The sequence below is a fragment of the Streptopelia decaocto genome, assembly GCF_964273445.1.
Source record: "Streptopelia decaocto genome assembly, chromosome: 9".
Taxonomy (NCBI): domain Eukaryota; kingdom Metazoa; phylum Chordata; class Aves; order Columbiformes; family Columbidae; genus Streptopelia; species Streptopelia decaocto.
In genome coordinates this window covers 18,818,020-18,837,702 of record NC_138664.1, presented here as the reverse complement: position 1 = coordinate 18,837,702, position 19,683 = coordinate 18,818,020, and the positions used below count along the sequence as shown (strand labels likewise).

The 19,683-nt window shown below is 41.8% G+C and overlaps 2 protein-coding genes across 3 annotated transcripts in view; both read right to left on the bottom strand.

Moving 5' to 3' along the window:
* Window positions 1-430: 430 nt before the first annotated feature.
* On the bottom strand, window positions 431-7,563 carry CHRNA3 (cholinergic receptor nicotinic alpha 3 subunit; the record flags this gene model as incomplete). Its single annotated transcript, XM_082061072.1, has 6 exons — window positions 7,450-7,563; window positions 5,347-5,486; window positions 5,226-5,270; window positions 3,921-4,030; window positions 1,793-2,804; window positions 431-559 (listed from the first exon to the last, which is right to left on the bottom strand). Exons 1-6 carry the CDS (start codon window positions 7,502-7,504, stop codon window positions 431-433), a joined length of 1,491 nt encoding a protein of 496 aa, XP_081917198.1. The 5' UTR covers window positions 7,505-7,563.
* Window positions 7,564-12,486: 4,923 nt separating this feature from the next.
* The window catches only part of CHRNB4 (cholinergic receptor nicotinic beta 4 subunit), a 12,491-nt gene continuing 5,294 nt past the window's right edge, over window positions 12,487-19,683 (bottom strand). For both annotated transcript variants that reach the window (XM_082060793.1, XM_082060794.1), the window contains exons 3-6: window positions 19,043-19,087; window positions 18,807-18,916; window positions 15,205-16,177; window positions 12,487-13,197 (exon numbers count right to left, since the gene is read on the bottom strand). In XM_082060793.1, the coding sequence (XP_081916919.1) occupies window positions 13,057-13,197; window positions 15,205-16,177; window positions 18,807-18,916; window positions 19,043-19,087 (1,269 nt within the window). In that variant the 3' untranslated portion in view covers window positions 12,487-13,056. The remainder of the gene's footprint in view (window positions 13,198-15,204; window positions 16,178-18,806; window positions 18,917-19,042; window positions 19,088-19,683) is intronic.

Here is a 19,683-nt window from a genome sequence, read left to right as displayed (position 1 = left end):
GAACTTATTCTCAGAAGATCCTGTCACTGTCTGAAGAGACTTGGCACTGGACTCCTGGAAACAAAGCTGGTAGCTCAAAGTCTTCAACCCGCCTTGACTTTCCAAATATTCATGTAATTTTCAGTTTCTTTATCAACCCCTTTTTAAAACCATTCCTATGAAGTTTAATGTACTACCTGCACCTTTGCCAGTTATTGCAAAAAGTGGCTGTCAGGCATAGCTCATATTACTTTGAGATTAGCTGTTACAAAGGTTAAATTTTCTTTTTCCACCACATTTTCACATTTTTAACAAAGCCATCTTGGTCAAGCAAATTTGAGGCCAAGAGAGATCCTTATCCTGCTACACATAGGAGAGACATCAGGTGCTGGGGTAGGGGTGTAGAGTTGGTTCGCAAAAGTTTTATTTGATTTCACAACATATTTAATCTTTACATTTCATCTCCAGCCATCAAGGGTTGTAAAAACAATCCTGCTGTTCCTAGAATACATACCAGGATGAAAACCCATAGAAAAATACGATCGATTACCATGGCAACGTATTTCCAGTCATCCTGAATCTGTAAAAAAAAATTGAATAGCAAGTAGGCATGTTAATTTGATTAATAGCTTGCATTAGCAATTAGTACCATTTTATATAAGTAGTACAGATTTTTTTTTTTCCCCATATGTGTATGTCTTTTCTATATGCACAACTTACATATCACTGTTTTCATTGACAAATGGATTCATCTTGAAGTTTTATTTGAAGGTGCTATTTGTGGCAAAGTCAAAAGCTACTTCTTCATATGCAAAAAGTTGTTCACCAAGACACTGGACTTCATGAGCTACAACTTCTTTTCCATATGCTGAAAGTGAAAAGCTTAATGTACTTAGGTGATCAGGTTTGTCTAGAAAATTTTACTGAAGCAGACTACTCCTACTAGTCGTTAGGCATATGTAAAAACACAAAGGTTAATTGGTATATAATTATTTGGTACATTTCTTATGTAGTACTGAAATTTGATTGTTCTTGTGCATGATGCAAAATTCATCTCCTTACTTTCCATGTAGAGAGAGAACCAAGTTTCCAAAAAACCCCATTTTTCTATTTTTGTTTTACAGTGGAAATATATAACACTTCAGTGTCACTCTTGTTATAATGTTATACGTTAATGAAAATGATCACCTAATATAGTTACTACTACTCTTGAGATCACAATTTAAATTTTTACTTCATTTTTCTCCAGGAAGGCTAGTAAATGAATAATGCTTTTGTTGCCTTTTTTTCTTAATTTTCCACTTTTTAGCTTAGAACTTGTTTGTTAAGAGAAGGAAAAACAAAAAACCACAAAAAACCAGCAGCTACAGAATAAGCAACATGATCACTGTGAAGGGCATTTGTTCTCACGTTCTTTATTATTGATGGTAAGCTGTGGGAGGGGGGAGTGGAACTTTCTGAAGGCCACAGAGGCAGCTACTTCCACTATTAAGATTTTAACTTGGAAAAATCTGAATCTTGTAGGGTGGGCGCTCAAAGCTGTTTGCCTCACAATGGTCACCTTAACATGCCTTGCCCAGTGTGTTATCAGTAAAGAGAATGTTGTGCAACAGAACTGTTCCCCAAAATTACTTACATTCAAAACAACATATATTTGTAATACAGCTTGGGTAATTCACTTGTATAAAACAATGTTATGCGGTGTCCTTTTTTCTTTCTTTTTTGGGGAGGAGATGGGGTTGGGAATCTCTTTCTCTCACAAAACATGCTGATAGCAAATGGTATCTGCAGTTTGAGTAAAATATGTTCTTACCTCTTTCGCTTCATTCTGCATTTTCATATTTTCTGCAATGTATTTAACACTTTCAATAGCATCTTTCATTTCTGGTGACAGAACTGAAAGTGAAAACAGAGGATCTACAGACTCAGAGCTTGAACTTCTTGTGAGATTGCCACTGAAATCCGAGAACTTCATGCGTTGATACTGACAGCAGCTGCACGCCACATCTTGGCATACGAAGCCATCTTTGCAGCATTTGGTTTCAGAAGTGTTGAAACAATTTAAGTTTGAAAACTCAGAAGTGAAAAATGGCTTTGGCTTCTGATGATTCTCTTCATCACTGGCAGGCCGTGTCATAAACATGATCCTGGGAAGTAAGTTCAAGAAAATGGTTCTCACCCACACAGGCATTGTGTGTGTCTTGGGTGTTCTGTAGTGCACGTTAAGTACGAATACTGTGATGACAATAGAGAGAGTTACAAAGATCATGGTGAAAAGGAGGTATTCCCCAATAAGGGGGATTACCAGGGAAGTAGAAGGTATGGTTTCTGTGATAACGAGGAGGAACACTGTTAGAGATAAAAGGACTGATATGCAGAGTGTCACCTTCTCACCACAGTCCGAAGGCAAATAGAAGACTAATACAGTCAGAAAAGAAATCAGCAGACAGGGAATAATCATATTGATAGTGTAAAATAAAGGTAAACGCCTAATGTAAAGAGAATATGTGATGTCTGTATATATCTCTTCACAGCAATTGTATTTGATGTCGTGCTTATAGCCGGGAGCTTTAATAATAGCCCATTCTCCACTTTCCCAGTAATCTTTCAGGTTCATTGTAGAGCCAATTAAAACTAAGTCAATTTTGGCTTTATCATATGACCAGGAACCAAACTTCATGGTGCAGTTCTGGTAGTCGAATGGGAAGTAGGTTACATCTATTTTACATGAGCTTTTAAATATAGCTGGAGGTATCCAGGTCACATCACCCGTGTATTTTAATAGGGCCTTTGTCTTGTCGTCGACCTGGAAATCCCCAACTGCACTGTAAAGCAAATAACAGAAATTAGAATGCAATTACTCCAGGTGGTTTCATACATTCAGATCATATACGTTAACTCTTTAATCTGTTTTGGGGAAGTCAGCAATTACATGCTGACATGGAGCTGAATTGCATGTGCAGGACTGAATCTGTGGCCATTATAAATTTGCATAATTAAAACTGAAAGAAACAGCTGTATAAATTTACCATGGAGGATTTGAAAGGAAATATTCTTCCTTATAATAACATGGCTTAGTGAAATCCATATTCAAAACAGCAAACAGGAGATTGTACATGGCAGTCTGACTAGATGATGGTTGTAGGTCCCTTCTGACTGAACTATTCTATTCTATTCTATTCTGTTCTAGATCAAGCATATCAGAACCCAAGGGCTGATAAGAGGCTACTTGCAGTGCTGGTATTTCCATCTCTCCTGTGAACAGTGCAGGTAGTAACTGTGGAAAGGGAGTAAGTAGGATCGGGGTGCCTGTTTGCGTAAGGAGTGTGTTTGGTGAGGGGTTTTTAAGTCCTACATCACTGCAAGTTCCGTTGTTTATATTAAAAAGTAAAACTAAAAAGGCAATTGAAAGTTTTAAGGCTGCAGTTAGAAAAGGAGAGTCATTGCTGTTGTTCTGTAGCCCCAATTTTTGGATCTTTGTAGCTCACCCAGGTCACTGAGAGCTATTCCATGCATAGCAGAGGGCTCCATTAGTTATGGTTTGGCTCCTCATAGTCTCAGAAGCAGACATCCTAAGTAAACTTTACCTGTTGCTTCTGTATGTCAACACTATTATAAAGGTGTCAAATTGTGAGTTAACTGCTAAAAAGAATTTGCAGACAAGAACTCTCCTGTGTAAGGGAATTTATTGCCACCTCCTTGTAGGCAGTGATTAAAATTATAGCAAAAGGGGAGGCTTGTGAGGGGAAAAGCAAAGTTCCCTTTGGCCTGCCCTGTGATGCTGATGTAGGTGGCACGGAGGTGAGTACAGAGGTGTGGGACAGGTGTGTTGAAAAACAGGTTTTAGTCAGTTAACTCAGCCTGCTCATCATTTAAAAAAAAACTAGTAACATCACCTCCCTTCTTCCCAAAGTAAGAAGATAAATGTGCAAGAGTCTTACTTGTTATATAAAACAATATCTGGCTTCCAGATCTGACCAGATGGTACTCGGATGAATTCAGCACCTCCGTAGTCTGCTGGATTCCACCGAAGCTTGTAATCATTCCAGATCTAATTAGGGAAGAAATGAGTCTCTGTTAGGTTTGTGGAGAAATCGAAAATCAGTGCAGAGCAGACAGACTCAAACTGAGTGCTGTCATATCACTTCTAGGGTGGTTTTATTTTGGATACTACAATGATCAGATGTTTCTTTAACAAACACGTATGTCTGGTGTTTATTCACATGGAGATTGTGGGGCTGTTGGTCTGCATTTGACTTGGACATTTGTGACTCCGTGTCCCAGGAATGTCTGCTCGGTAGCTGCAACAAGGTGAAAGAGGGAACAAGACACTTTCTTGCCAGAGAGTGCAGGACTTTAATAATAGGTCTCAAAAAGTCACGTATGTGTGAGATGGTAAAAACAAATTTATAGGAGGCTCTGGTGCTAGATGTGAGCATTGAGTGAAACACGTCTGGTCAGAAAGAGCTGCAAGGTGTCGTTGCTCCCATTAAGTAAGTCTTGTTTGTTAGGGCTCCTTAAACCACAGTTTAACAAGGTTGAATATTAAGCTGACGCTGGGAATAAAGTTGGATATTAAGCTGACTGCAACAGCGAGTAATTGCATTTTTAATCCATAAAGACTCTTTTAAGCGAAGTCAACATTTTAGGTTTCTTCTTGCTTTCTGGGAGCTGAACAGCACCGGGTGATGCTGAGTGAGACCTCTGCGTGTGGGTGTCCACCAAGGCAGCATGTCTGGAGGTTTTCAGACCAAAAATACCGTATTTAGCGACACTACCAACCGCGGGAAGGTTTGGGCTGCAGCCGCACCCTGGGCCAAGCCCGTGTTGACGTGCTGCGCCACCCGGAAGCGGCGAGGCCGAGAAGGGGGCGGTGGTGACAGGGCCGCTGTTCTGGCCGGTCCGGTACCGCGGCGGGGGGCGCCCCCTGCAGGGCCCGGCCGGGCCAGCGAGGCGTCCGTCAGCGCTCCGCGGCCGCCGAGCGCCGCTGGGGGGCAGCAGCTCGCCGGGAAGGGCGGCGCGGCCGGTGCTGGAGCCCCGGGCCCCGGTGGGGGCCTCGCTGGTGCCCGTGGTGCCTCCCCAGGCTGCGGCTTTGCAGGGGAGGGTCGTCTGATGCTGGCTTGCTGAGCCCGGTGCTCCCGGGAGCCCGCAGGCGCCTCGCTGGGCGGGCGGCCGTTCGGCCCCTGAGGGCTGGGTCTGCCTGCCCTGGTGATGGTGGGTTGGTGCTGTCATTGAGCTCTACTTACGTGCTTCAGCCACAGGTTGGTTTCCATTATCTGGTTGACTTCATCCTGGAAAACAGAGCTGTGTTGGGAGAGGCGCCGGCCACCCCATCCCCTGCGGGCACCCCAGCGGGCAGGTACTCACCACCTTCACCAGCTGGGACATGGACACCTCGAACTGGATGATGACAGGGTCCGAAACGTTCTTGACGGGACGGACGAACTGGTTGTAGCTCTCAAACAGGGCTGTGTAGAGCCGGTGCTCGGCCTCGGAGCCACCGCAGCCTATGGAGGGCATGGCGGGTGAGCGCCTGTGGGGCAGTGGCACCTGGGGGGCCGCTTTTGGTACCCGCCTTGCTGTGTATGAACTGCTTAGCATCCGTGTGATGCCTGGGGAAAGGCCAGGCCTCACGTAAGTGTGTCATGATTGGTATTTGCTTAGGCTGGGCGAAGAAAAGCAGTGAAAGGCAATACTATGAGAGAGTTTTTCTCACATCTCTGCAAATGGGTTCAGAAAATAGTTTCAGGGAGTTACTGAAGACCTGGAGGTACAAAAGCACTTTTTCCTTACAGACTTAGTCCCTTAGACCTGTCAAAGCTGCAGGGGTGTGGAGCTGTAAGTGTAAGCCAATAGACCAGGCCACTTGTAAGCTGTTGGACTGTTTTGCAGTAAGAGGATTCCTAGGAAATGAGAACTCTGCTTTCTAGCCTGAGTTGTGATTGCATGGTTACAGGAATGATAACAGCCTGCTTGTTAAAATATGAAAAAAAAGGATTAAAAATTGACTAACCATTATATTCAAATACTTTTGAGCATATTCAAAGAAATGTGCTGATTGGCCGTTTATTATTCTAAGTAATTCTTATCTGTAATCCTGTTGTCCATTTTGCCACTGATAACTGCTGCTCATGGTATCTTACAGCCAACAGAAAACCTGCAAACTGAAATTCTTAAACAACAAGGTCTTTCAGCTGTCTCGGGATGAGGTGTGAGAGCGTGGATTTCAAAGTACCTTTATACTCTTGGAGCTAGCTAGGCAATAACCATCCCAACAGCTGGGCACTATTTAAAAGCTAATAGCTTTTACTCTCTCTTAAACTCTCTGCTGGATGACACATTCTCAAGCACTCCAACTGAAAAGGCCTGTTTTGTCATTTATGGACGACACTATGTGAATTTGGCAAGGGCGCAGAACTGTTGAACATACTCTACAGTTCCTTTGAAACACAAATATGAACCTACAGGTATTTTCAAGGACACATTTATTTTTTGCCAGACAGGTTTTGGTTTTGGTTGGTTGTTTTTTTGCGGTAAAGAAAGAGATGGGAGGCAGAAGTGTCTGCAGGTGACTGATCTATAGTGTCTCACAAAACAGGAGTTACATTCTGATCTAAGAGCTCCCCTCTCCGTGTGATAAAAGGGTCCCCCCTCATGTGAAAATGTATTCAACTAAAACCTCTTTCTTTTTTTCCCTTCTCCCTTTCTCCTGTTCACTTGAAGAACAGTTTTCCTTTCAGATTAGTGAAATCATTCGACTCAACTTCCTAACTAAGAAACAAACACATTTCTTTCACGCTTTTTAACTGCTAGTCTTGCCCTTAATTTTTATTGATATCTCATATCTCTCAGATCAAGATTTTCTGGAATAAATACTTCTAGATATTTCAGATGAATAGTTCTGAAGCTAGATCTTAACGACTTTCTATTACAGTCAATCCCGAATTGCCAGCATTTTACATGTCACCAGCACTCTAATTAGATCTAGCATCCGCTGGATCTAGAGAAGTGCATTTATGTGTCGTGCGGGTTTTTTTGTTTGTTTCTGTTTTTTTATTTGAATGTTTCAGTGCTTTCCATATCTGCAGAGAGAATGTGCACTGTTTGCAGCACATATTTAAAGCTGTTTAATATTGTCACTTTCTTGTGGTCTTCTTTAGAGTATGTAAACCCACACCTTTACATGTAAGGTGCTTTCACTTTTTAATGTTAAAATGGCTTTGTGTGTCCTGTTTGGCATCTTCAGTCGAGACCACTTAAGTACTTTACAAGGAGAAATTTAAAAAATAAATAAACAGCAAAAACAAACTGTCTAACAAAGAGCCATACTAGGATTCTGTAAATTTATCCATTAGTTTGGAGTGAGCTTCAGCACTTCTTGAAAATAATTTGCACCGATGCCATCTCCTGTTCACCTTTTTGATCCCCTCGCTTCACCAGTTAAGAATAAACAAATTAAAGATCACTCACCTTGGCAGAGAAAGCAAACAGCAGCAGTTAGGAGGAGAGCGCGTGTGCTGTCCATGGTGTTAGGAATTACTGCCTGTCGACAGAGGCTGTTGAAGACGAGCGTAGCTGCCAGGATTGTGCGAGCATGGCAAGTACAGAGAGCTCCGCTCCTCCGATGCGTGAAACGCCTGGAAGCAGCAGCCGACAGGACCCCGAACGCAGTTCTGCGCAGTGAGCTCCCATTAGGTTTGCTGTGCTGCCCCCTTTCTAGCTGCTCAGGCTGTCAGAGCATTGGCAACAGCAAATAAATGGCAGGCAAACAGATGTTATTGTAGGCAAAGAGCAGTCTTCTGGCAAGGATAATAGACAAGAGTCCTTAAACTGCTGCATAAATGAACCCAGCAATCTGACTATGCTAAAGATTTTTCCAGTCAGCTGCTCTACAGGATCCTTCTTTACCAGAAGCTCATGCCAAGCTACTAGGAGTTTAATTAATAAAAATATTATAATTGAATTGTGCTGAAATGAATATTGACAATAGGGATGCCTGATTTAGCAGTGAACTGAGATCATGGGACCTGAATTTCCAATTATGCTGTTAAGGCTGAGGCTTTTTCCTGCCTGTGTCTCATCTCACAAGCGCATGTGCTTGGTGCTTGACTATCTAAAAATGATGTGCTATTCCCAGGAGTAATTAAAGGTGGGTACAGCTGTTGCCAGGAGTCTAAGTCCAGAATGAAATACACAGCGGCTGGGATCCAGCAAGAGCCAGGGGTTTGAGTTTGGAGACCAACTTGAGCCACACTCTTGAGAATAACTGTCTTTGGACTGTTCTGCTTTCATGGATTAGAAAGGTGAAATTTGGGAAGGGGAATAAGAGTATAGGACCCCAGCTTGATCCCACAAATCCTTGTTCAGGGAAAAGGAGATGGGTGAGAATGAGGAGTTGTATTTGAAGTTCAATCACAAAATCATGATTTGCAAAGTGGCCCGTTCCCCAGGTGCCCATCAGCTTCCTTGTTAAGTTACATGTCAGTTTTTGCGCCCCCTTGAAGGGCCGGGCGGTGCAAGGCTCCTCAGGCGTGCTCTGGTTGTTCTGCACATCTGGGCAGTCTGTGTGGAGGGAGGAGCAGAGAGCAAAAACTGGGGGATTCTGCCTTGTTTTTGGAAATTACAAGAGGGAAGCCCTGTGGGACAGGAGGCTGCACCCAGTAGGCGCTTCACTCCCTGCTGTTAGGAAAGGATAAATGACGACCCCGTTTTGTGCTGTGTTAAGAGATGGCACTGGAAGAAGGAGCCCCAGACTGCTCTTGCCACAGAGTTTGTTTGTCCTGTTTGCTCTGTCTCTCAGAGCATCATTCATTCCATCCCCAGACACATGTTCTTATGATAATTTCTGTAATTGTATTAGCTTGGAGGAAATAGGCTTTACTGTCCATTTGATTTTATTTCTTTTTTCCAGAGAACTCAGCTGCCCAGTCTTTTAGCTTAACCCTTTGTGGATACTTTTTTTTTTTTTTTGCTTTTCTGGAGCATTGAGACTAGATGTTTTTGCTTTTTGTCTTCTTGGTTTCCATGTATAAACAGCATTATAACTGAGATTTTTGTTTGTTTCTTCTTAGTCTCAACTAGAAATGAGCTAAAGCTTCAAAGATCAGATCATAATCCATATTCCCTGAAAGTCAGTGCTTAAACCTGAATAATTTGGAAACATCTGATCTGCAGAGGCAGCAAAGAGCCATTGCATCAAGAGAAACAGGTATTTTAGCTCAGTTTGCCTAGTTACTGAAATTTTCAGTGATGTTTGTATGCACAGATGTTTTGTTTCTAACATCACATGCTGGAGCTCCTGGTGACATCAGCTCAGGTTTGTGGAAGGATTATTTTTATGGCTAGCGGGAGCGATGTGATAAGAACACGTCACCATGACTGCATTGCAGAACTACATATAAGAATTTATATGGTTAGGGAAAAGCTGATCTACCCAAGAAGATCTGCAGTAAACTATGTAGCCTTTGCTTTTTAAAAAACATGCCGCTTTTAGAGGTATTTTGCTTTGTTAAGATCTATTATCATCAAGTCTTAATCAACCCAGGTGATGAGGAAAATAATATTTTTCCACCTTTGTCTGGGGTATTGATGCTCCTTCTATAAAAATCCAACACTACTGGTCTTTCTTGTTTGCTGTGGCTGCAGAGGTGCAGAAACAGTCCCAAAGAAACTCACATGGTACGTGCTTGTGATGGTGCTGGCACTTCTGTGTGTTCTGACAGCAGACAGGACTGGTAAGGGTGGAAGTGTTTTGTAATGGTGGGGAATGGGGATGGAGTCAACAGAGGCTTTTCCTTATTAGTAGGGAAGCGAAGGCTGGTTGCACATTGCCACTGAAAGAACTGTTATAGTGAAAAATACATTTTTGAATGACTGCTTTTCTTAATTTTTTTTTTAATGACAAGCATTACTGTAAAAACCCTGAGAAGTAGAAATGTTGAAGTTTATTTTGTTTGATGAACTGAGACCATATCGTATTCATATTAGCTTAAAAGATTACATTTTTAATGTTTCCTTTACTCCAGAAATCTTTTATTTTTGAATTTTTGCCAAAAAAAAAAAAGCAAAAAACCTTACAATTCCTTGACAAGTTAAACTGGGAACAGTTCTGCCCAGCATGTAGGTGGAGCTGCTGAAGGTTAGGCAAAAATAACATTTACCATTTTGAAACCACCATTTTAAAAGCTCAGATTTTTCAAAATTTTAGGAATTTGTGTGAAATCTTCCATTCTGAAGTTTGCTATGGATTGAATTATTTCTGGAAGTTTCAAAAAAATACAGTGGTGGTTTCCAAGAACATAACTAGGGAAGAATATTGCTTCACTCATGATTAAAAAAGAAATAAGGTGGCCACAGCGTATGGAAACCAACAGAGCCCACCATTTCCTTGATGAGGAGCTGTAGTTCTGCAGGGATCTCCCCAGGGCCAGGGATGTACCTTTTGAAAGCTTTTTCTGGGTTTATCAAGTCTGAGGCCTCCATCTGCCTGTGCTCTGTGTCAGCTGCTCACTGAGCTGCCAAACCCTTTCTAAAACTTTTGTCTGCACTGGGGATAATTCAGCTGAAGGCTGTGGTTGGGGAGCCAGGCATTATCGGTCATTACTGTTCATAAAGTAAGGCCAGCTGTGCGACGGGAGTACTGGAGGCCTTATTTCAGTTGCGTTCAGGCAGCGAGGGGGATGATAAGTAGAAGAAGGGACTGGGGAGAGGAGTAATGGTTGGTAGGAGGGTGAGAGTGAGACGGAGCCAAAAGTGCTGTTGGTGACAAGAGCAGAGAGAGGGGTCTCTACTCTGCATGGGTCTGGTGTCAGTCGGGTGGACCGCAGGGTCTGTGGCTGACTTGCTGCATCCTTGGTTGCTTGGCTGGGTGGGTTCCTCTCCATTCTGCCCTGCAGCAGTGTGTAGTAGCTCACAAGATCCTTTAAGTCTGTACTGCCTCTTTCACATTCACTGTTCAGGGTTATTGCAGGATTTAAAGGGGCTTCATCTTTACACTGTCTGTGCAGCACTGGCAGCTGCTCTGTCTTCTCTCTGGCATCTCTGTAAGCAGAAAAAGCTGCTTAACAGCTGTTGCAGTGTGTGCACGTGTGCTTGCGATGTTCTGTGCTACAGCAGCTCCCAGCAGATAACATAAGATAGAGTAGCATGTCCCTGCGTGGGTGAAGGTACCCCTCTGCTCCCACAGGGCTGCCCCAGATCACTGTAGAGCTGCTGTTTCAGTTGCCTGCAGAGAAATAGCTCTGCTCTTTAGGTTTGAGAAGGAGAAGACAACAGAGGTGAGGAAAGCAGTTGTGACTCATTTAAACTTTGTGCTGCCCACCCATCACCATGGGAAATGCCTAGAACAGTTAATGTTTGGCATTGCCACCCTCTGGGAGAGGAGGATGTGACAGCTTCTGTGGTCACACCTGCATTAATAAGGCTCTTCCATGGTCACCCCTCACCTTCTTGCCCATCTCCAGCGATGGACACAGAGTGCATAGAGGGAGTGGAAGGGAGGCCAACAGTGTTATAAGCATTCCTTCTTCTAGCGTTCAACCCAGGGGAGATGCTGCTGCTGCTCACAGAGCCTCACCCAGCCCACTTGTGGTACTTTTTGCTTGTGTAATACCTTTCCTGGGCTGCCGGGCACCAGGCTGTGCCGCAGCACCCAGGGGTGAGGGGGTGGCGGTACTGGGGAGTTCAGCGCATGGGCAGGGGAGGGAGTGAACACAGGAACTGGCAAAGGTCCCGAAGTTGCTCTGAATGGTTGGAAACGTGTTGGGGTAGCTGTTTTGGCATGTCTAATTCTATGTAGTTACCTGTAGCTGACTGGGAATGGTGGTCTAGGTAGAGATACAACTCAGTTTTGATGAGAGCAAATAAAGCTGGAGCTGTCTTTATCTGTGGCATTGTTGCAGAACACAGGTTTAGGTGTCAGCCAATTTTCCCCTGGAACAGGTGAGCCTCCAATCCCCTTCACAAACAGTAGTCAATTTTAACAGTTTGTTCACCAGCGAGTTGTACCTATCAATAATGGTAAAATTGTTATGTGTTGTGACAACACTCCAAGGAAAAGCTGAGGCTGGTTTAGCTTGAAAAATACCAGAAGCCCACTTAGCTTTTTGCAGGTTGCAAGCTGCCCATAACAAAGTGTGATGGGATTGTCCTGTGCCAGGGGTCTAGGGCCTTGATCTGTGCTTTGCCAAAGACTTGGAGACTGTACGTGCATTATGTGCCTTCCTAGCTAATTTGTTGAGGATTATACTTAAATCTGCATTAAAATCTCCACAGCAAAACATGCAGGTCTGTTCTCAGGTGTTTTCTCCTCATTCTATCTGCCTTTCACAGTTTTCTTCTGAAGATGCTTTCCTGTGCTGTTAGATTCATGAAAGTGAACTCCAGCTGCATGAGCTGTTACAGTTGCAGGAACATTTCAGGACTGAATCTATGTAAAAGAAAACTTTACATTTTATTTGTATTTCGTTATTGAACAGAGTATATAAATGTTCGTTTATCGTATATTGATTTGGCATCTGTTGATAAATCACCTATCAGAGAGGGCAAGGTCAGAAACCTATTAGTGATTACCTCAGTTCTGTTTTAAATATCATACTCAAACAGCTAAAGAGTAATTCCACCTGTAAAGCTGTTTATGTATCAGACACAAATAGTTTTGATGTATTTGAAGGAAATAAATGTCATAGCAATAATGTATTTGTAATATGGAAATTGTGGTATTCTAAGGAAAGAAAATGTCCTTCCTGAGACAACGTATGTAAAATTCTTTTTAAAGAATAACCCTTGTGAGCCACAATGGCCTATTGTACAGTAAACACTTTTCTCTGTAATTTTCAGACTTCAAATAAATGAAAAAAGGGCCAAGATGTCACCAAAAGTACTGAACTCATTGGAAAAAATAATAGTTTTCTGTTCGTTTTTGGTGTTTGTTTCCCTGTCACAATAAGTCAAGTTCTACTTTCCGTTTCCCTACTCTAAATTCGATGTAAGAGCAACTCAGTTGGCATCTCTGTGGATTTAGCTGACAGCAGACTGAGACCCAACATCTGTGTAAGTATTGACAGTTTAAAATGACAGCTAAGGGTTCGTGGCAGCAGTGTGGTTTTGAAAAAGTGGCTGCAGAAATAATCCAACAGTCCCCAGGACACAAACAAGGACGAATATCCAGAGAAACAGCCTGTCCACTACCATGGCAACATACTTCCAATCTTCAATGACCTGGAAGAAAAAGCCAATTAAAGACATTAGCAATTTGTCATTTTCTTTTACTCTTCCTCTTGCTAATATTGCATTTTTGTTTATGAAAATGAAAGGAAACAAATGTTAAGGTTCAGGGAATAAACTGACTTTCTGGGCAGTGGAGAAAAATAGTGTAAATATTTCTTAGCTGTCTTGGATGCATCAGGTACTGAGCATGGCAGCCTGGTGGAAGCCAGTCCAGAAGGACCTGCAGTATAATCCAATTAAGGATCTTTTATTTTCTTTAATTTTAGTTTGCAGATGCTATTAATCTCAGTGGACAAAAATAGATGGTGTTCATTGATGTTAAACAAGGTTAGCTTCAGAATTCTTTTCTTATCAGCAGTCACCTTAATCAACAGTTTCACTGCTTGTATTAAATCCATTTTTGCTCTGCATATGTTGTCTGTGAAAGCCATGGGATTAGCCTTAGAGTCTGTTCTAAAACTGCATCTCAGGAATGATTGTTTTTTCCTCTCTATTGATTCCAGTTACACATAGGACATCTTCACCTCAATGACTTTACCATGCTTGTCAATTATCTCATGTCTTATATTAGAACATTACGTATTTTCCCTTCAGTGCACACTTTTAGTTTCCACTGCTCCTGATGGGAATTACTATGTGCTTCTGAAATCAGACCATGGTAAATGTATATGAACAGTTGTTGTCAGACCATGAAAATGAAGGAAGAAAGCAGAGATAAAAATTAGGAATCTATAAAAGTCAAATGTAATATCAGACGACCCTGTGTGAAAACCGTTTAATTAATTTTTCCTGTATAAAATACCCTTGAAAATTGTTCTTAATATTAAGTGGAGGCTTTGTAGATCCTTTAGTATGGAACACACTCCTGCAAGAATTTCTAAGCCATTAGGAAGCTTTTTCCTCTGCTCTATGAAGTCTGCTTCTGTTCAGTCAGTTTCAATGTTTACAAGCTCATGTCTAATGTTAATAGCTGATCCTCTTTATTTATATTGACAGTAATTTCAGTTAACAGAAAACATGAACTACTCCTCAAGGGACTTCTGCAAGATCAGAAACCAGACTTTATTTAATCTGCTTGGCTGAGGGAGAGAGAGCACAGCAGAAACAGAGAACCTGGAGTGTCACTGGTGTCTGGGTCACAGAGAGGACACATAGTAGGTATAGGGATGATTTTTCCTACTCCTGGGTGTTTGTCTGAATAAAACTCTGAGCCATCTGAGTTTTTCCAAGCATTGCTCACAGAGTACTTATATGAGCTTTAGTGTGCTGGCTACTAGACATAAGTAGGGCATGTGAATAGGGCAGCAGCAGCACTGCTTAAATGCATCCTGGATAGAGTACATCTCATAGCCTGTAACAAGTCTGATTTAACTCAAAGGAAAGCAGCGTCAGCTCTGCTGGCATTAGGATTTCAATCCTAGCCATTGTGTTTGCTACAACAGAGCAACATAAAGACCAGAATGCCTTGCTCAATTATGGATAGAGATCTTAGCCCAGAGAGAGGATTTGCAAAGGTGTTTTACCAGTTTTATTAAATTCTCCTTCTATGGCCAGTTAAGTAAATACATGCTTGAGCTGCAGGTACATCCTTTCTGGTAAACATGGCCTAGTTATGGGTTGAGTCACCTTTTTACTCAATACAATGAGGAAAACCTTTCTGATCTCTGGAAATGAATATTAATTTTTTCCCCTGCCAAACAGTACTTGAACGCAACAACACAGCTTTTTCAAGGGTGTTTGATGATTTATGGGGTAATCAGCATTCTCTCTTTGTAGAAATAGCCATGTTACTTTCCAGGACAGTACTGACATTTACCAAATTGCTATTCATTGCATTCTTTTAATGACAAAAATGATTTCCTCTTATAAGCTATGATCACTCTAAAAACTTCAGAATAGCTAGGGAAATTACATTGCCTTTCTGAAGAGCAGCATGTTATGGAGGAGGACAGGGGATGGAGTTTGGAATGACCGGGATGGTTTCTCATTTTTACTTACACTCTGGTCGTTGTCGTCACTTCTCATGTGTTCTGCTATAAAACTGACTCCATCAATTGCCTCTTGGACTTCAGGAGAAAATTTCGTGCCTGTTCTTAACCTAAAGTCTCGATGACTGCTGACATTGTCAAGAGTCTCAGTGATTTTCATATCATATTTTTTGGCAGAGGCTGTATTCAAAAAATAGGTAGAGTTCTTGTAGAAGTCAGCTGGTTCCATACAAGGATTTTCCGCTTTTGTCTTTTTGCAGTTGCACAGCTTTTGCCGTGGAGAACTATTTTCTGGACGCTTCATGAACAGATAGGCTGGGAGTCTTTCAAGGAAAACCAGCTTGACCCAAGGGGGCATAGTGTGAGTACTTGGAGATCTGTGGTGGACATTGAGTACACAGACACTGGTAACTATTGAGAAAGTCACTAGTACCATTGTAAACATGAGATACTTCCCAATCAGTGGAACATCTAGAGATGTTGGAGGGACAATTTTGGAGATCAGCAGCAAGAACACAGTCAAGGCAAGCAACACAGATATACATAAGGTCATTTTTTCACCACAGTCTGAAGGCAAGTAGAACACCAGGATGGCTAAGGATGTAATTAGTACACAGGGAATGATAAGATTGATGGTGTAAAAAAGAGGTTTCCTTTTAATAATGAAGTCATATGTCACATCGACATAATTAGGGTCCAAAGGGTTTACAGTCCTTCTTCCTGGGAGTGCTACGATGTCCCACTCTCCACTTGGTGTAAAGTCGTCCATGCTTGCCGTGGAAGTTTTAAGCACCATATCAATTTCTGTGTGATCATATGTCCAAGACCGGAACTTCAGTGTGCAGTTTTGTTGATCAAATGGGAAATGCTTAACTTCGATCTTGCAGGCACTCTTGTAAATGGCTGGCGGCAACCAGCGAATGCTGCCATTATTCTTCACAATTGCGTTTGTGTATAGTGAAACTTCATATGTGCCATCCGCACTAATGAAACAAGGAGAGAAAAAGGACAGATGATCATAAAACATTAAGAGGGAAAACAGTTCAAAACAGAAGAGCCCTGATATTCTTGGGCTTGTGGGCCTCGGTTATTTCTAGAATCAAAGTTTAGTAATATTTTTATTTTGAAATCTATGTTGTAGGCAGCTATAACTTGACAGGGAGATTAATGTATGCATTTCTCCTAATCAGAGAATTGATTTTTGGTCCAATACTTACAAAACTTTTTATAAAATTATTATTACATTATAAATATGACTCTCTGTTTCATTCAAAGGACTCAAAAGTGTTTTGTAAATGTTTGTTAATGTAACTAAGGCTTACTACATCTCTGAAGGCTCAGTAAAAACGAAATCAGCCAGCATGAAAATGGAGGTACCTTTGATTTGGAACACGGACACTGCTAAGAGCACACAGCAACACTCCTAAACGACTTGGACGAGGAAATAATGATGAGCAGTGTTAGCTGGAAATGCAGGGAGAGTATAGGCAGAGGAAATGTAATTATTTGGTTTACAATATATTGCATCACTCCAGTTAATGTTTACTTATTATTATACAAAACCAGAATAGACAAACCACAATGTTCTCAGTGTTCACTTAGTGTTCTCCTTTAACTGCCAACCTTCCACCAGGAGACTCTTCTATCTTATGATGGGCCCTTTAATTCAGGAGGGAGATCTTTATCCCTCAATAACTTCTCCTGTGCAATGTTTCTGGGCAAACAACTTAGGGCTGTTTAATCTATGAAGTGTCCTGAGGTAGAAGTGTGATCAATTGCTGATAAATATTATTGAAATGTAGTGTTTCTGAGCATATTCACTGCATTTTCTCAAGTGTGCTGTGCAACACCTTTCAAACTCGGCCAGTCAGGCTACCAAAGGCAACTGTAACAGTAAGAAGTAGGAACAATTAGTGACTGTCTTTCTTGATGGATGAGGAAACTCAGAAGTTTGTTCCTCTGTCGATCAATTGCTTTTATTAAAAACTGGGTTAGCCACTCAGACTGCAAAGAACAGTCTGGACATCCCATATACCTTCCTTTTGATAAATATTATGTAAAGAAGTGCATATAACCTAAAGACAGTATGTTATCTGCAAAAACATAAGATCAAATTCACTCCAAGTGTAAACAAATGAAGTTCAGCTGACTATGGTTAAGCAGCACCTTTTTGAGTGGAAATGTGCACCTTAAAAGTTAATAAGAAGTCTAATAAATTGGTTGTTGACAAGACATAATGGAAAATAGAGGCATTTCAGCACTAAGATTGTTTTTTTTTTTCCTAAGCCGGGAAGTGCTACAAGTATGTGAGGCTTGGCATATGCGTAGCTGTTCTCCAGCTCAGTTACATTTGGTTCTGGAAAGGCCTCAGTTACCTGTTACCCTGTCACCCTGTTACCTGGCACTGAGCTGAGACCCTTGTAGCTAATTCATGTAGGCAGTGAAACAACCAGATGCAGAAATGAGTGACTGCAGCATACATGGGTCATTAGTTCATTGCCAATAAAATTGCTGGGGTTTAGTAAATAAATTGTATCTTATTTCTCACATGTCTGTCTCTCCCTGAATCATTTTTACCTGAAGCCATGCAATGTCCTGGGTAGACTCCTGGGCTGAGAGGGTGTAGGTGCTGCTTGCTGCCCCAGCTCAGCTGTGGGGCAGAGCCTGGGCTGCTGTCGTCTCAGTGCCCTCTGTGCACAGGCGACCTGTCGACAGAGCTGTGTGCCGTGGGAATGCTCTTTGTTTTCCTGAGCACCTTCTTGAACTGACCAGTGATTATGAAACGCTGCTTCAGCAGCAGCAAGTTACAGGGTGTTGTCATTTATCTACAAGTTTAATTTGAAGCTTTGTACTAAAGTAAAAATCCAAAATGGTGAGGCTAAAAGCTGCTTGCTCCCTGGCATTTAAGAAGCATTTAAAAATTGTTTCTTTCCATTCTTACAGTCCAGTAAATAGTATCATCTGGGGAGTAAGGAAGGAAGAAGCAGATGACGAGGGCACAATTTACCAGAACAAGATTTGACCAGGCAGAGTACATCCTAATCCACTGGCTGAATTATTTTGTGAGTAATACAATAGTTTTAAGTATTTCTCAAATTTGATTTCCAGCAGTAGGCTTCCAGGGACTTAACTCAGTTATATATAAACTTCCTAGGTTTCCCATCTGTTCAAAAACTATCATGTGTTTGTGAATTCATTGGTTTGCAAAGTATCATGAAAGTATGTTTTAAGTTTTGATTTTTTTTTTCGCAAAGACTTGATATCATTCACTTCGAGGCTTTGCTAGACAGTTACTACAATTGGTGCTTTCCGTATAGTCTAGTTTGATATAGATCTGTGTCTCACTTGTGAGCCTTGTCACAGCCCCTCTGGTGTTCTAAAAGCTCGCACTGCAGACAAGCTCTAGGTCTGCTGGAATGTCTTTAGCCAGAGCCCTGATTTTACTAAAATTATCTTTGAGGCCAGCACCCCAGTCACTTGTTACTGGCTAAAAGTTACAGAACTAATTTTTAGAATTTTATCAGACCTATGTCATCAGTTCTGATTTTTATTTCTTGATATATGGTTAAAATTTTGTTCACTGTCTACATAAACTACAGAAGTTTTACTTACTTATTATAAAGCACAATGTCTGGTAACCAGATGTGTTTTGCAGGTATTCTCAGCTTATCTATTCCTTCATAGTCAGAGGGCTTCCAAGCCAAACGATAATCAATCCACTCCTAAGAGAAGAATTGTACAGTAGTGATGGGAGTATCCAGACCAGCACTAACAACACAATCACTGTGATGGAGTGAAAGCAGTCGCATTTGTGGTTTTCAAGAGCATGCCTCTCTGGGTTTGCTTACCTGGTTCACCCAGACATTTGTCGTCATGATCTGCTCTCGTTCATTCTGCAGGGAAAAAGAGAGAGAGAATAGTTGTCCTCTAAAGTATTTTGCTTTATTGCAGTAATAAGATTTATTCAGTGGGCTTTTGGGGATATTTCCAAATGTGCAGCATGATTTAGTGTAGTGTATTGCAAGAGAAGTCTCTCTGCAGCCGATCTGTGTTGCCAGGGCTCTAAGGAGGTTGAAGAGTCAGGAAGACTTCTGCGGGAAAACGACTTAATTCTCTGATCATGAAGATGCTTGGAATGGTTAGAGCCTATAAGGTGCCTAATTTTGCTTTCCACTTGAAAACTGAGGGTATAGATGGATAGGGACTGAACGATGCTATTCTTGATCATTGCCTGTTCATCTGCTCTGTCTAGGTTGTTGATTGCTGGGGCCTGCGGGGACAAGAAACCCTGCTTTTCATGCCCAGAATTTGCAATGTGGTGGCAGTGCACTGTGTGAGGAGGCATGACTGCGTCCGGGTGGAATTCTCCAGGAGAGAGGGAGCACTTGTCAAAAGTCAGGTGGTATACATGACAGTATATCCTGTATAAATCAGCCTGCGCATGTGTATGAAAGCTCGTCTGTTTGTACAGTTTCCCGTATGTTCCATC